Source organism: Ammospiza caudacuta, chromosome 2 (assembly GCF_027887145.1).
Source record: "Ammospiza caudacuta isolate bAmmCau1 chromosome 2, bAmmCau1.pri, whole genome shotgun sequence".
Classification (NCBI taxonomy): domain Eukaryota; kingdom Metazoa; phylum Chordata; class Aves; order Passeriformes; family Passerellidae; genus Ammospiza; species Ammospiza caudacuta.
In genome coordinates this window covers 32,570,198-32,587,588 of record NC_080594.1, presented here as the reverse complement: position 1 = coordinate 32,587,588, position 17,391 = coordinate 32,570,198, and the positions used below count along the sequence as shown (strand labels likewise).

The 17,391-nt window shown below is 44.8% G+C and overlaps 1 protein-coding gene across 1 annotated transcript; it reads right to left on the bottom strand.

The window, feature by feature from the left end:
- Positions 1-9,801: 9,801 nt before the first annotated feature.
- On the bottom strand, positions 9,802-11,084 carry LOC131554861 (epidermal differentiation-specific protein-like). Its single transcript, XM_058800445.1, has 2 exons — positions 11,030-11,084; positions 9,802-10,561 (listed from the first exon to the last, which is right to left on the bottom strand). The coding sequence occupies exon 2, from the start codon at positions 10,506-10,508 to the stop codon at positions 9,978-9,980; it is 531 nt and encodes a 176-aa protein (XP_058656428.1). The 5' UTR covers positions 10,509-10,561; positions 11,030-11,084; the 3' UTR covers positions 9,802-9,977.
- Between the last annotated feature and the right edge of the window lie 6,307 nt (positions 11,085-17,391).

The window sequence follows — 17,391 nt, the reverse complement described above, 5'->3', positions numbered from 1 at the left end:
GCAAAACCTAATTTTCCCTGATTAGGGAACACAGGCTGAAGACCCTGTGACAGCCTGAGCAACAAACCAAGCTAAGTACTGTGCAGTTCTTTCGGGCTGATGAATGGGAAATGTAATGGAACTGCATCAAGTAGATGTGATTCCATAACATTCTCCAGTGCTACAAAAGGCCTTCACTGAGTCACAGAAACATAAGAAACCAGCCTGGAACACCCAGTATCCTGCTCAGAGCCAGAGTGTCACTAACACCACGTCCTGTTATGATGGATTTTTCTTACTGGGAGCCTCCAAGGCTGGACACTCCTTCACCCCTCTACATGTCATTTCCACTGCTGGGCTGCCTGTTGGTGAAAAATTTTTTGAATTTCCAACCAGAATCCCCTGAGATGTGATTTACAGCTACTGACCATTACTGTTGGTTTAATGGAGCTGCAATAAACCCCTGGTATTTGGGACTGGAAGTAGGGTGGCAAAGGGAAACAGGACTGGAAGGAGGAAAAACAAGATCGGTGCATCAAGAGAATGTTGGAAAAAGCCTCTTAGCACAGCATAAAGGAAGAGTAGCTTCACAGAGTTTACTAGATGTAACTTCACAGAGGTTACATCTTCAGAGTACCAGAGCAGACAGTTCAAATGGGCTGCAGATATGAAAATTCATCAATGTTTTAAATGCCAGCTGGAAATATTAGATTAAACTCTTCAATATTTGCATGTTCTTAAAAACTTATTTTATTTGTTCTAGACATTGATGAGAAGAGGAGCCTTTTGCTGCCCAAAATTTGGAACAATATTAATGTTGCATAAGGTAGCTTACTGAGATAGGAATCTTGACATGTGTTTCTCAACACTACCAATGGACACTAAAACCAGAAGAACAACTTAATTGGAATTAAGTAGTGCATATTGTTTTGTCTAAGAATTTAGCTTTTTTTTAAGATACTACAAATTAAGGTTTTACTCAGCTTTTACACAAGACAGAGAAAAAAATATCCATCTTTTCTGAAATCAGTACTGTGGCTTGGAGAACCACAAATCTCATTTTGGAAGCTCTATGACTATTCCCAGAAGCACAGTTGATTTCCCAGGCAACAACCATCTTACAGATTTTACCTTTAAGGAGTTCATATTAGACTTCGTAATATCCACTTTTTGCACAAAAATTGAGGACTGTAGAGCAATGGAAATGCCTGTATGGCAGGTGGAATGCAAGATGGAAAATATAGCTCTGCTTGTCAATTAGTTGCACATGCCAGGAAAGTAAAAAGGGCACAAGGCCATCCTGAAAAGAGTGAAGTCACTGGTAATAGAGATTTTTCATCGTCCCAGAACATTAGGCTCTAGTCAAAAGTGGGAGCAGACCAAGCCTGCTACATGACTCTTGGAGTACTTCTTTAGAGGAGAAAGATTGTGGAAAAACATTCATTTTGACAACCCTGTTGTGGTGGAAGGTCAATAGTCTCAACAGTGTGCTGACATCCAGGCAGATAAATGGGATAAAAGCACTTTCCACTACACTGAGGAAGAAAACATAAGTCTGAAAATTCAGATAATAAAACAAAACCAGGATTACTTCCTTGTAGTCAACTGTGTCTGTGATGTTTGATGTACTGACAACATTAGGCCAGCATTTACATCTCTACCCAGTAACAGTCTCCTCTGTTGTGCTGAAGTTTTGTGAGATTCACTTCAGTCCAGGAATGGCTTTGAAAGAATATCTTACTTAAAACTCCAAACACCAGCATTTTCTCCTCAGTAAAACTCAAAACCAAACTGAGGATGGCAATAGAACTGGTAAGTATCTCAGCCACCACTACACAATACGCATGCACTGTCCTTGATGTCCCTGCAGTGCTGTAATTACATTGCATTCAGATGAGGACCTTGGCTGTCTCTCCTTGTTTTGTGGGAGTGCTGGTGGTATCAGCTGTGGGTGGCTGAGGGCAGCCCCTGGTGTGTGCCAGCCGGTGCCGTGGCCGTGGCCGTGTCCTTTCCGTGCCCAGGTGCCTGTCCCTGGGTCACACAGCCAAGCCCAGCACGGGCTGTCCCTGCAGCCTGGCCAGTGGCACTGGGAAGAGCAGCCCTGGACAGAGAGCCTGCAGCCTGGGCTGCAGCAGCTGAGCTGAGGAGCTCCTGGGGCTGAACCCTGCTCATCCTGAGCTCTCCCTATGCACTTGAAAAGTGACTTGACCAAAATAGAGCTCTGGAACTGAAGCTTTCCCCACAGAAAAAAGAGCTTGTGTAATTTTACTGTTCTTTCCTTTTACTTTCTGTCCTTCTTCTATGATACATTTTTACCCTTTGTTTTGGGTTGGAAGGGAGGTTTAAAGACCATCTAGTTCCAACCCTCTGCCATAGGCAGGGACATCTTCCACTAGAACAGGTTGCTCAAAGCTCCATCCAACATGGGCTTGAGCACTTCCAGGGATGGGGCATCCACAGCTTCTCTGGGCAACATGATCCCATGCTTCACCACCTCCTTTGTAAAAGATATGTCTTCTGTATATCCCATCTAAATGTATTCTCTGTCTGTGTAAAACCACTGCCCCTTGTCCTGACACTACAGGTCATGATAAACCCTTTCCATATATTGAAAGGTCCAAGTAAGATTTCTCCAGAGTCTTCGCTCCTCCAGGCAGAACCACCACAAGCCCCTCAGATTTTCTTCATAGCAGAAGTGTTCCAGACCTCTAACCATTTTTGCGGCCCTCCTCTGGACTCGTTGCAACAGGTACATATTTTTCCTGTGCTGGACTCCAGAGATGGACACAGAACTCCATGTGGAGTCTCTCTCAAGCCAAGCACAGGGGCAGAGTCACCCCCATGACCTGCTGGCCTCGCTGCTTTGGATGCAGCCCAGGACACAGTTGGCTTCTGGGCTGCAAGTGCTCATTGTCAACTCATGACCAGCCTTTCATCCACCAGTACTCCCAATTCCTTCTCAGCCATGCCACTTTCAGGTTCCTCAGTTGGTTTTTACCCTGATTTTTTCTGATGATGGGAGCGGCTTCATTCCCCCAGTACTGTCTTGAGGCACACTGTCCTGAGTTTCAGGGGCTTTGGAGATGTGGGAAGAGGGAACTGAGGCAAAAAAAAATTGCTGTGTACCTCAGCCTTCTCCCTATCAGTTGTCACGATTTCTCCTGTCTTATTTATTGGGGGGGGGGGGGGGGGGGTGGGGGGAGGGGAGCACGACATTTTGTTTAATCTTCCTTTTCTGGTCAATGAACTTATGAAAGTCCTTATTATTATTCTTTCTAAATTAAGTTCCAGCTGTGCCTTGACTTTCCTGATCACATCCCCTTCTATTTAGAGCACAGTTACATCGGTTAGGAACATGAAAAAACTCAGGGGACTCCTGTCTCCCTGAGCTGCTGAAGTAGATATCTTTTTTACACTTTGTACCCCTCTTAGGAGGAGCCAAAAAGCTACATCAACTTAGTCATTAGTACTGTAGAAAATCCTTAACTAAAATAATGCATTACAGTCATGTGGACAGCCCACTGACACAAAGTCAGTGTTTACTCACAGGCTTCCACCAACGTGCTCACCATAACCTCAGTAAATACTCAGTCTCTCAGCAATCTCACGCTTTTGGTGTTTGCACTTCTTCATCCATCTTCATAAGTGTCTGGACACAAACTGTGATTTGGGAGATTTGGATATGGCATTGAGAGGAACTTTTCCACTAGGAGTCAGTGCAGCATCAAACCATGTGTGAGACGGTGACTTCTACATCAGTATTTTCAGCACTTGGCCAGATAAAGTCACAGTGACCTGATGTGGTGTTGAGGATAGTCCCACGTGAAGCAGAATTTCTGGACAACGCATCACCCGCTTGATGACATGAATATCCATGAACAACTGATAAATAATAAATGAACTTGTGCTTACAGCTCTGGCTTCTCACACAGACGGTATCTTAACGTGCTTCCCGTCCCAGTTTGACTGGGAGCTATTTCCATCATCAATCCTTTCTATTCCTGTCATATTCATTCACTGTCAGGTGAGAGCCCTGTCCAATGGTAGATTGAAGTTCAAACCATGTCATCTTTGCTTAGTCTCAGTCCTTGACAACTTGTTAATTGTAATAACAGTGCAATAGAGTGTTCTGATTAAATTCCAGGCAAGTATAGCAGTTTTCTTCAAATACTGCAAGGATGGATTAAAAAAAATCCAACTGATAAGACACTACCATTCCCTCTCCTTCCTATTCTTTTTAGGCTATCCAGGAGCACAGTGAAAAAAACAAAAAACAAAAACAAAAACAAAAAACCCAAACAAACAAAAAAAAACCACATCAAAACCATTATGTTAATGATTGCTATAATTTATTTTTCTAGGAAGCAGATATTCAGGCTATAGTGACCACAATCTCATAATGGCCACTGTATTCTGCAAGTAATAGTCCAGCTAAGGATTAATTACATCGGCCATGCATATAACTATATTCTTGATGTGTTTGGTTAGCATTTTAACTTCTCTTGCAAGGACTCTGAGTAAAAGGAGTTTCTAGTTTTAAAGTCTTTCTCTAAAACCCTCCTGCTGCTGGCATGGCTGCCCCAGGGCCAAAGGCTCAAGGCTGTTGCACAATGGCAAACAGCGCCTCAGGCACACTGGTCCCAGCTTTGTTGCCCGCATCTTTCCAGTCACAGCCACCATACTACAGTGTTCCTTTCCCTCCTCATGGCACAAATTAAGGCCAAGTTTTGTTACTAGCAGCAAACCCACCCAGCCATAGAGAGGAAGCCCGTTTAGGGTCAGCTCACTAGCGCTGCACCCTGTCCCTCTCCAGAGGATGGCAGCAGAGCTCAAGCAACCCTGAAGGACCTTTTTTCCCACCCCAGCTTAGAGAACCACAGAATGGTTTGAGTTGAAAGGGATCTTAAAAATCATCTAGTTCCAAGCCCCAAGTGTTCAGACTCTGCTGAGCTCCCTGCTATTTTCAGGCTTGACCTAAGCAAGTTTTCCGAGGGACCCAGACATGACCAGATGAAGTAGTACTGACAAGTACAAAAAATCTGGATGGGAGTTCCAGGTAACATCAGCAGACATTAAAGCAAGCACCACTAGAGAAGCAGAACCTCCTCCAGCCAAATGGCTGTGCCAGTGGGTGCCCAGGGTAGGGGAGGTCCTACCTGGTTCCCATCTGGTGTGCCCCACCCTGCAACTCCCCAGGCTCTGCAAGGAGAGCTGCTTTCACACTTTTCTCATTTAAAAAAAAGTGATTTCAAGGGTTTGGAAAGGCTCACCTGCCACACCACAAAACTGCCTGCTGAAAATGCAATGTATTTATTTCAACAAGCTATGGAAAGTGTATTATGGATGATTAGGCCAGCATGAAACAGGGGCTGGGAAAATTTGTGAGGTAAGGAATTTTCAGTATTAAATAAAGGTGCCTTGTAGTAGCTGTAGATTGTTTGCCCTAAAGTTATCCCTTTTATGGTAAGCTATTTCCAGAGTAAAATGGAAATGCTATGTTTATAAATAAATATGTCTATATCAACAAAAAATATGTCTGCATCAACAAAAAAAATGTCTACAACAGGGTTGCAGTATTGGTGGATGGGGAAGACTGTTTGACATTATCTACTTTGCTTATGGAAAGCATTTGAAGCTTGACAGCATGACATCCTTATCTCTAAACTGGGGAGACTTGAATTTGGTGGATGGACTGCTCCAATGGATAAGGATCTGGCTGGATGGTCACACTCAAAGAGTTGGGGTCAATGACTCAATGTCCAAATAGAGACCAGTGATGAGCAGTGTTTTTCAGGGGCTGGTATTGGGACTGGCCTGTTTAACATCTTTGTTGGCAACGTGGACAGTGGGATTGGGTGCACCCTCAGTCAGTTTGCTGATGACACCAGATCTGCAGTGCTGTCAAGGTGATGGAGGGAAGGGATGCTACCCAGAGGAGTCTTGCCAGGCTGGAGTGGTGAGCCAAGTTCAACAAGGCCAAGTGCAGCAACAGCCTGTGAACTGGGACAATCCCAAGCACAAATATAGGCTGGGCAAAGAATGGACTGAGAGCAGCCGTGCAGGGAAAGACTTGGGGGCTTTGGCTGACAAGAAGCTGTGACAGTGGTCACAAGGGTTCTTGGATGAGGGAAGAGATGAGAATGTTGGCTCCATGTTCAGAAGGCTTGATTTATTATTTTAAGATATATATATATATTACATTATAACTATACTAGAAAGAAATAGAAGGAAAGGTTTCTTCAGAAGGCTAGCTAAGCTAAGAATAGAATGGAATGAAAAAGAAAGATCTGTGGTTTGGACAGAGAGTCTAAGCTATCTGGTCTGTGGTTGGCCATTAATTGTAAACACTCAAGATGGCCCAATCACAGACAAACCTGATGCATTCCACAGCAGCAGATAACCATTGTTTACATTTTGTTTTTGAGGCCTCAGCTTCTCAGAAGAGAAAAAAATATTAAGAAGATATTTTGACAAAAAGATGTCTGCGACAAGAAGCTGAATGTGGGTTGGCAGTGAGCACTCACATCCCAGAAAGCCAAATGTGTCCTGGCTGTATCACAAGCAGCATGGCCAGCAGGGCAAGGGAGATTCTGCCCCTCTATTCGACTCTGGTGAAACCCCACCTGGAGTGGAGTGCTGCATCCAGCTCTGGAACCCCCAACCAGTTGGAGAGGGTCCAGAGGAGGCCATGAAGATGGTCAGAGAGTTGAAGCACGTCCACCATGAAAATAAGCCAAGACAGCTGGGGCTGTTCAGCCTGGAGAAGAGGCAGCTTTGGGGAGACCTTACAGCAATTTCCAGTACCTAGAGGGACTACAAGAAAGCTGAAGAAGGAATTTTTAAAAGGATATGCAATGATGACACAAGGTGTAATGGCTTTAAACTGAAAGAGGGTAGGTTTAGATATTAATAAGAAATTCTTTACTGTGAGGAGGTGACACACTGGAATATGTTGCCCAGAGAAGCTGTGGATGCCCTTACCTTGGAAGTATTCAAGCCAATGTTAGATGGGACACTGAACAACATGATTTAGCGAAAGATATTCCTGTCCATGGACTATAGGATCCTTAAAGGTGTCTTGCAACCCAAACCATTCTGTGAGTATGATTCTATTGGTTACTTGCTTATTTAGCCAAGGTACCCTCTCCTTTGTCTTCCTCAGTCATCTTGATCTCCTAAGGCAGCAGTTTTACTTCCCGTATTCAACAATCAGCACTTCTCCCCAGGCAACAGTGATTTTCCAGTGTGTTCCTGTCACTCACACCTCCTGAAAGATGATATTGGAGATGTTTGCAAGGCTCTGAGTTCATCTGAAGTGTCATGGGCACTTCCAAGGAAAGACGTGCCGAGTACAGGATTCCCAGCAGGATTCTCATCACCTGCTGTGTACACTTGGTGATCACTGATTCTATTAATATCTCCTGCCTGGGTTCCTGAGTGACCACAGGAAGAGGGGGAACTTAAAGTGACAAGTAGACACCTGCCTTGCTGTCACTGGTCATCTCTTAAACATGCTGAAGATTTTTCTGTGGTATATAAGTTTGCTGTGGTTTCTGTGGGGAAAAGCCTGGCTGGTAGGCTCTGGCTTGACTGATACCAATAGACAGTTTGTTCCCAGCCTTTTCAAAAACATTTGACTGGGTTTTGCTGCCTTGTTTGTCACTCTGTCAGATTTGTGAGGTCAGGAAGTGCACATGAGCAGCAGCTCATTCCATCTTGTGCTGCTGCTAAGGACACCTCAAGCTGCATTCTCCTTGAGCCTGGGTGTCACTGCACTGGGAACTGCCCTAGATCAACAAGCTGCTGTATTCCCCTGTGTTTGGTTTTGCAAGGCCTGGTTTTTGGTAGTGAGAGGGCCATGTTCTGTGAGAAGCTGCTGGAAGTTTCCACCATATCTGGCAGAGCCAATCCCTGATGGCTCTGAACATGGACATGCTGCTGGTCACAGCTGAGCCAATGAGAGATGGTGGTAACACCTCTGTGATAATGTACTTAAGAAGAAACCAAAACAAAGGTGGGGGCACAGTTTTCATCCCAGATGGAGAAGAGGAGCAGGTGAGAACATGTGAGGGAAACAACATGGGGACACCAAGTCAGTGGAGAAGGAGAGGAGGAGCTGCTCCAGGCACTGGAGCCAAAATTCCTCTGCAGCCAAAATTCCAAGGCAGCATGGTGAGGCAGCTGTGCCCCTGCTGCCTGTGGGGATCCATGGGGAATGCAGAGATCCTCCTGCAGCCTGTGGGGGAAGTGCCCATGCCAGAGCAGGCACTCAGGAAGTGTGGAAGAGGCTGTGATCCAGTGGGTGGCTTGGTGGAGGGAAAGGGCCCCTACATCCAGGCTGGAGCAGCCTGTCCTTGGAGGACTGCACCCCAAGGAAGAGTGACCCACGCTGCAGCAGTTTTGGGAGGGCTGCTGCTCGTGAGATTGGAACCACACTGGAGAAGTTCACCGAGAATTTTCTCCTGTGAGAAGGACCCCACAGTCTCACAGGGAAACAACCTGTCTCCCTGCACAGGGGAAGAAAACCTTGGGTGACAAACCGACCAAAACCCCCAACCCCATCTCCCTGTGCTGTCAATGGGATGGAGGGGCTGGGGGGGAAAAGGTGTTTTTAAGGGCTTATTTTACTTCCTATTATCCTGCTGTGATGCTGATAGCAATAAACTCACTTTGTACCTCCAAGTTGAGCCTGTTTTGCCCTTGGAGTGTTTCCTCCTGGTCCTTATCTTAGCTAGTGAGCCCTCTGTTAAATTTTTCTCTCCTCTGTCCAGCTGTAGCAGGGGAGGTTGAGTGAGTGGCTTTCATGTGCGCCTGGTGTTTGGCCAGTGTCAAGCCATGACATCCCCACAGGTGACATTGCCCTGGGAAGGTGTCTCACAGCACCAGGTCCAGTTTGAGTGCACTTGCCTCTGGGGCACAGAGAGCATAAACAGGCCAGGGGCCTGGGGGAGCCGCGCTGAGTCTGTGCTCAGCTCTGGGGCTGATGGTGTTTACCTAAGGTAAACTGCACTCTGCCAATCCGTGGGACTGTGTGAACAGGGCTTTGGGACCTCACAAATGACAAAGGCAAGTTTACTCCAAGGAGGAGAATTCCTTATAGGGACAATCTGCTGCAGCTGTGCACATTTGACCGTGTCACATTTATTTTCCTGATGACCTCTACAGATCTCTGAAAGAAGGTCTCTCATTACTGCTTTTGTCAGCAATATGCTTCACAGTTTTTGAGATTTGATTTACCAGGATAGAGAATCTCATTTACTCATAGTAGTGCTCTGTTGAATTCAAAGGTCAAATAAGGCACTGCCAAGAAAACACAGCAGCATAAGGGAGAGGAATACTATGACAAAGAAAACCAAGAAAAAATTAAATTCTTAATCAATAACTTAATTGAAAGTGAGGCAGCTGTTTAAAAAAATCATACAAGTTTTACCATTGGGACCAAGCATTCAGTCAATTCAAATTTGTGAGAACAGTCTGTTTGATTATGTAATTTGGGCAGTAAAAGGCTATATCATCAGTGTGATCAATGTCTTAAAACACAATCAAATATGTGATACTTAGGTACAGGCTGCAGGTGAGAGTTTGGCCAAGATCACAGCAATTATCACTATGCTCACCAAGACTTTAGCACTAGTTGAGTTAAGCCTGAACCCACTGTTACTGAACAGTGAAACTAGAAGGAGATAAAATCTTGCAGGAGATATCCATGAAAAGGGCTCAAAATGACTGCACAAAGCATTCTCTGGATACACAGAGACATCATGAAAGGGGAATATTTATTGACACTAAACAGTACATAAAACAGACTCACTGTTGCTTGCAAGAGTTTCTTTAATGGCATCAACACAAAATGGATTAGAGACAATAGCAGAAGCCATGGTATCACAGGGGCATTTTAAAACAAATCACAAAGAATGTGATAAAAGCAGAGGCAGAGGTCTAGGTGTTAAATTTCTTGCTGGTGCTGCATCTTTCCTCAGCTTTGGAGGATTTGCATTCTAATAAGAACGGCCAGCATGAAGGGGACGCAGGAAGGAAAGCTTGTCATTGAAATTGATTGCCTTGTAATTTGGAAGGTTTTCACATTCTCGAGCAAGGTATTGAATTCCACTTCCATCACTGTTTTCACACAGCAGCCAGGCACCTCTCTGGACTTTGTGGGAAGACATGATGTCATTGTCGTGTCCTGCAGCCAGGTTGGTTGCTTCTCGTACTACCCTGCTTTTCCCTTGGTAGTTGGCATCCTCATAGAGAGTGATCTCTGGATTGCTCAGATCTTCAGTGATCATCTGCAGAGAACTGACCTTATTATTCATCTTTGAATTAAAAAGGCTATGGTCTCCCTCCTCAAGTACCAGAAATTTGCCTCCGTAGTTTGAATGCTCATAAAGCACCCAAGGCTGGCCAATTACTTTTGCCGAGGAGGCAAGATCATTCCAATCTACATCTCTTAAATTGGCGATATCAGAGGTGAATTCTTTGGACATGCCCTGGAAATTGGCATGCTCATAAAGGATGATTCTTCCCATCTCTGTAGGAATTCTAGAGTTTGAATTTCTTCCTCTAAAAGCTGGATGACAGCCTGCACAAAAGAAGACAGAAAACAAGCAATGCTTGTAAGAAGCATTTTGGACCTTGAAACAAAATGTTGGGCACCCAGAAAGGAAAAGAGTGAACAGGAAAAATAAAACATTTTGAACAAAGAATAGACATAAAAGTAACTGGAAAAGAGTGGGCTCATGACATATGTGTGTTGGTTTAGGTGCATACCCAAGATTAAGCTGTAAATACTCTCCCAGTCACCCCCCACAACCGTGTATCAGGGGCCCCCTCCAGGCTGTCCCTGGGTGAGGTTTGTCTCTCCTGCAGCAGCCATCCATCTCCTCATGCCCTGAGAGATGGCTTCAGTCTCTGCACACGCACACAGCAGAGCCTCACGGCTGTGCTGCAGCTCTCAGCCCAGCACTAAAGCCTCCTTCCCTTGCCCTGCACTTCACAGCAGCTTCCCAAGAAGCCCTTCCAGCTCTCCTGTGCCAAGGGTGCCGCTTACCTTGCTGTCAGCTGCAGGGCTGCAAGAGCTGAGGGCAATTCCTCCAGTGCAGGGCTGTGGTTTGGGAAGGGCATCTTACCAGCCTCCCTTTATAGCTGGCTCAGAAGTCTTGTGAAACAGCCAACTGCACAGAACTGGGAAGTGGTACCATGCCCCCAGGCACCAAAAATCATTAACTATCCTGTCCTTGATTGCATGTTCCTATGATCAGACATCTTCTTTGTCCCTTTCAAAAGTCCCATGAAATGTGAGGGACTTGATGAAACCTGGGAAGTTCAATTCCTGTTTGTCCTTCTCCTCTAGAAGAAAATGGAATCAGAGTAATAAAAATGTATCAAAGCATTCTCAGACACACAGGCTACAGAATGTTTCTGACTATTGGAGTTTTCATTTGTGCTTTTCTGGGAATAATATTGCATACACAACCTTAGTCTTACTAACAGTTTTGATAGAAGATTTCCGAGTGACAGTGGTGACATTCATGTAATATTTTTCTTTATCTTTTCCCTCTTCTCCTTACAATCACAGTATCATTGATGTTGGAAAAGGCCACTAAGATCATCTAATCCAGCCTTGAACCAAATGCCACCATACCCCCTAAACCATATTGCAAAGGATCATTTCCACTTGTGTTTTGAATATTTTCAGGTATGGTGACCCTACCACTTCCCTGGGCAGCCCATTCCAAACCTTAACAATCTTTCAATGAAGAAATGTTTCCTAATATCCAGCCGGAACCTCCCCATACACAACTGAAAGCCATTTCCCCTTGTCCCACCACTGACTGCCTGGAGAAGAGACAAACCCCCACCTTGCCAAAAGCTCCTCTCAGGTGCTGTCAAAAGTAAACATATCTGCCCTGAGCCTCCTTTTCCCCAGAATAAAAACTCCCAGTTGCACCAGTGGCTCCTCATCAGACCTGTGCTCCAGACTCTTCACCAGCCTTGCTGCCCTGGACTCCCTCCAGCACCTCAATGTCTGTCTGCCAGTGAGGGGCCCAAAATGAACACAGGATTCCAGGAGTGGCCTCAGCAGTGCTGAGTACAGGAGGACAATCCCTGCCCTGCTCCTGCTGTCCACACCATTGCTGATCCAGGCCAGGTGCCATGGGCCTTCTTGGCAACCTGGGAACACTGATGGCCCATGTTCAGCTCTCTGAAGGTGTGGATACCCTATCCCTCAAAGAGTTCTTTAGGGTCCCTTGCAGCCCAAACCATTCTCTGTTTCTGTGATATATGTATTAATGTATATATTTATGTATAGTAATAGATGACCATGGTACTATTGTAGATGATAAACAAAAGCACCAATGTTGTTGTCTCAAAACCAGACAGAAGATCACAGTTTGGAACCCAGAAAAGAAGTGTAAATAGAGAGGTACTGGTATGGTGAAAAAACAGCTTCAAAGTTAGAATTTCAAGCAGAGACATGGCAAAAGACCACCAGAGATCTTTGCAGATACTTATTTTGTACAAAATACTGAATATTGTAAATGGTGCTTTATACTGTCAGTTTTGAATTTAAACACTTGAATCTGATTAGACATGGTGTTTCTTTCCATTTTATTGTGCTAAATATGACTCCAAACATTTTCCCAATTCAGTCTGAAGTAAATGCTTCAGATAATTCTTCTGCAGCCTGGGCTCCAGCAGCTGAGCTGAGGAGCTCCTGGGGCTGAACCCTGCTCATCCTGAGCTCTCCCTACACACGACACTTGAAAAGTGACTTGGCCAGACAGAAACCCTGGAACTGGGGCTTTCCCAAAAAAAAATAAACACTCTTTAAATTAACTTTAGTGTTCTTTCCTTTTACTTTCAATCTTGATCAGCTGTTTGCAGGAACTATCATGGGCTTTCTCAGAAGAGCATCTTGTGTTACAAAATCCTACAGATCTACAGATGCTCTCTCAGATCTCTTTTTCTTGCACTTGTGCTTGGATGTGATTCTACTTCTACTCCCTTGAAAGCAGGAGAGCCACATCTTGAAAAATTTCCCTTCCAAAAAACCAAATTCACCAAGGAAGCCCCAAACATTAAACTGTGGAGAGACAAATTGCAGGGACACGTTAATTGCTGAGTGCAAGGACAATGCAAAGGAGCTCATTAGATCCACTGAGGCAATGTCAGTGCACAGAAATCCCCATAAGGACAGCCTTGGTCTGACAAGGCTGAATGAGATGGACAAGGGACATTGATCATCTTTATTTACAGCAGGATTCCTCAGGAGCAATATAGCTCAGGAAATACTGGGATTTGCCTGTCTTGGTCCTTATGTGATGAGCTTGAATGATCCAGGGAGCCAGGAGGATTGTAGGATTGGTGAGTAATTGAATTTCAAGGTGACTTTTGATTGTCAATGGATCCAGTCAGCTGCTTAATACAGGGACAGCTGTGAGGTGATTTATGGCTGCTGGTGGCTTTATCCAATCAGGTCTGGAAAACCTCAGAGTATGCAGACTATCCAACTTCTTTGGGTGGTGTGATTTAACATTTTCTGACATCATCATGAAAATTTTTCTCATTGTGGCCAGTTGAATACTCTCTTGATTTAGTTGTTTCTCACATTTTCATCCTCCTACAATATGCACTCTGAAAAGGTTAGCTTCATCTTCTCCATAACTTGCTCATAAGTATTGAGAAGCAGCTATTATGTCTCACCGAAACATTTTCTCCCATCTGAACAATTCCAGTTCCCCAGCTTCTCCTCCCAGGGCTAGTGCTACAGCCCCCTGTCCTTCTCCATGGCCCCCCATTGAACTCACCCAGTTTACCAACACCTTCTTATGCTACATCACCCAGAACTGGATGCAGTGTTCTAAATGCTGCCAAAGAAGCAATGACCCTTAATCTGCTGACTTAGGCTCCTGTAACATCCTAGCCCAGGATGCTGTTGGTCATTTTTGCTGCCAGGGCAGATTTGGTTCATGTTCAGCTTGTGCCTACAAAAACCACAAGGTCTTTTTCAGCAGAGCTGCTCCCCAGAGAGTCAGTGCCCAGCACCTGTCATTGCAGGGGTTCTTCCTTCCCAGGTGCAGGACTTTGTCCACTTCCAGTTTCATAAGAGTCCTTGTCAGTCCGTTCCACCTGCCTTCAAGACCCTTTTGGATGGCAGCTCTTTTGTCAAGGGGTGTCACAGGCAAATTTGTTAAACAAGCACCCTCTCACCTCCTGCAGCATATGTGTCTCAGTCATAAATATATTGGGACTGCAAGTCTCCATCTCAGAGGCACAAGGAGAAGTGTCCTGGTGAAAAAGGAACCAAAAAAGTGATATCTATGGAGCTGGAAAAGAGCAGTCCCAAAAGGTTAATGATCCTGTATGCCAAGAGAGGGAGATAATCTGCAAGAAATAGTGTCAGTGCTCTATTGTTTCAGCCCATGGGTGACCGATCCTTTTTATGTTAAAGACTGAATAACTAAAGTGTCTGAGCTATTTTAGAAGCAGGGGAGATCCTGCTGATTTATGAAGTAACAAACATGAAGATCCAGGTGGGAATGCAGTAGCCTGGTGGGAGAGCATCGCTTTTTATTTTGACAAACCTGACACTCATCCATAGTTATTAGGGTCATTAGGGAGTTTCTCAACTGACAGAATTATCACCAATAAGACCGCAGGAGAATGATATTTCATCCATGAAATTCAGAAAGAGATTTTTTTTCCAGATGTCTTCTCTCAACACCTTCTTTAAGGATAAAGGTTCTTAAAAAACTTCCCTCTCTTACACGGCAGAAGTGAAGAACATTCAAAATTTTGACACTAATGCTAATGAAAAATAAGATTTATTAAGATTAGCATTTGAAAAATCCAATTGTGGAAAAGTGACAACATTGTACAAATAAAACCCTCTGTGACTTGGGTCTACACCCAAATGGGGTTAAGAGGACTGTGACAAGATTTAGGTGGGCTCTATTGCCTCAGTCCAGCCAAGAGTTGACACGTCAGTCACCTTGTTCCCCCACCCACCCAAAGAGTGTCCACACAGCCTCTGTGCACATTCCTGTGTTCATCTGATGTGAAAAATGCGTATTGTATGATTGGCTTTTCGCAAATATTAACATGAATATTATATGCGTTGTGTTAGAAACTTATGCTGTAATAATTTTCTTAAGTAGTGTGTTAAATATAGTTTTGGGTTATAACAAAATGTTAAAATAGAAACTACGCTATGTAAGATTCTTTTTTAAGAAAGGACTCGCAGCAAGATAGCAGCCACAGGACACCTAAATCTTTCAGAGAAAAAGAATTTATTGCCCTCTTATCAGAAGAAGCGAACTTCTTCCCACCTCGAAGGCGCTGTTAGGATTCAGAGGAAGAAGCTGACGATGACCAGACAGAATTCTGTGTTTGAATGGAATTTATGCATCATGTGTGAAGTGTATGAATACGCAACAGGCTATTGTTTTTAAGGGTTAATCCTCTGTTAATGAGTGTCCTTTTTTGAGCTTGTGCTGCCCAGAAAAAGGTACCTGGACGTCTGTAACTCTTTGTTTCTGTTGTCTCATATTGTTCTAATTCAAATTGTCCAAATTTTATTACTCTAATTGTATTACTATTTTTATAACCATTTTATTACTATTAAACTTTTAAAATTTTAAAAACAAGTGATTGGCATTTTTCACATCTGACAAGGGCCAACAGGAGCTGCAGTGTCTGTAGGGCACAGCCCTGCCCCAAGGAGAGGTGTGAGCCTGGGTACCGGAGCGGTGTGTCCGTGTGTCCGTCGGTGTGCTCGGAGCAGCTGATTCACAGCAGGATCCATTCACTCAGGTGCATGTTGCATTGTGATTTCAGGTTTTACCTCAGAACCTCGGGTCCCTCCCCTGATAATTCCCTCCCAGGTGTGTCAATCACCTCTCCTTTCCCTCCCTGACCCCTGCCAAGCACTGTCTGTCAATCCTGGAATTCCAGAAGGGCGTCGAGTGATTGGCAGATTCAAAGGATGCCCTCTGCCCCTGGGGGGGCATTGGGCCATCCAGGTGTCCTCTGTCCCTTAAGACCTCCTCCCATGTACTTGGTTGGTGGGATTCCTACCTCTTCCCTCCTCGTCTCCCCTGGGTAAAAAGGAACAGCATCCATGCAGTTCAGGAGTTCTGTTGGAGCTGTTGATGCATTCAGAGGCCTGTGGGCCAGAATAAAGCTATGGATTGAAACCCTCCATCAGAACCGACTCCTTTTCCTTCACCATCTCCTAAATCTTCTCCGCCAGAGGCAAACCCGAGGGGCAGATCCTGTTGCAGGCAAAAGATCCATCCGCAGCCACCGGAGCTACTGCATGCCTGGACGTGCCTCCAAGCGTCCAGCTGCAGCATCCAGCTAGCCAAAAGTATCTCTGGGGTGAAACCACCACAGTTGCCACTATTTGGTTCAGCACCAAGGGCCAGACAAGCTCAGCCACATCCCGTCCGGCTTTATTGGTAAATATTCCAGTAGGTGTAGCCTCATGCTGGCACCTTGCATCCCTTCAGGCTCCAGAGCAGTGTTCTGTGCCATGCTGCACTGCCGTGAGGAAGCCAGCCCATCGGCACCGCTGAGGCCAGATTCCCAAATTGTCTGGGCTCTCTGGGCTGCAGGGCTGCCTTGGCTGAGTCAGGAGAGTGCCTCCGTTGCTGCCTTAGCAAGATAAGTCTTGAACGTGTCTGCCCTGCAAAGCCTGTAAAGCACCCTGCAGATAACCTGTCCTCAGCAAGGTGACAAGAGGAATTGCTGTTCCACAGGCAGAACCAACCACAGAACAAGACCAGGCTGGTTTAGCTCACTGCCAAATGTACAAATTAGGCTCAAGGTCAGATCTTGTCTGCCAGGAAACCAGATGACAAGCAAGCATACCTGCTTCTTGTGTTCTGCAATACATGGGCAGGATGCTAACAGCAGGCTGCTAAAAGACAAGATTTACCCAAAGCAGTGCTCCCTTGTCAGCAAGCTGGTTTTTATGCCAAGGTTCCACCTGCAGGCATAATGAAGGCTTCATACACCATTTAATGACTAAAGCATGGTCAGAACACAGCACTGGAATGCCTTATCACCTGTTGTCCCCTATAATTTGAAATTGCATTTCAGTATTTAGATTATTTCTTTCTTGATAATCTGAAAAATTCATTTTGAGGTATTTGTGCCACTTTGTTTTGACTCATTTGCTGAACAAACTGTATTTCAGAAAGCCTCTTCTGAACACAGTTCTTTGAAACTGTTTTTTTTGTGTGTGTGTGTGAAACTGGTTACTCAGAAAATATTTGTTCCCAGCTCAACAGGTGAGCTGACACATGATAACTGAACACCCAGGATATTTTTGGCAACAAGATCAAATCTGAAAACACAAGCGATCCTATCATTGACAAGAGACAGTGTTGTGAATTTGGAATTAAA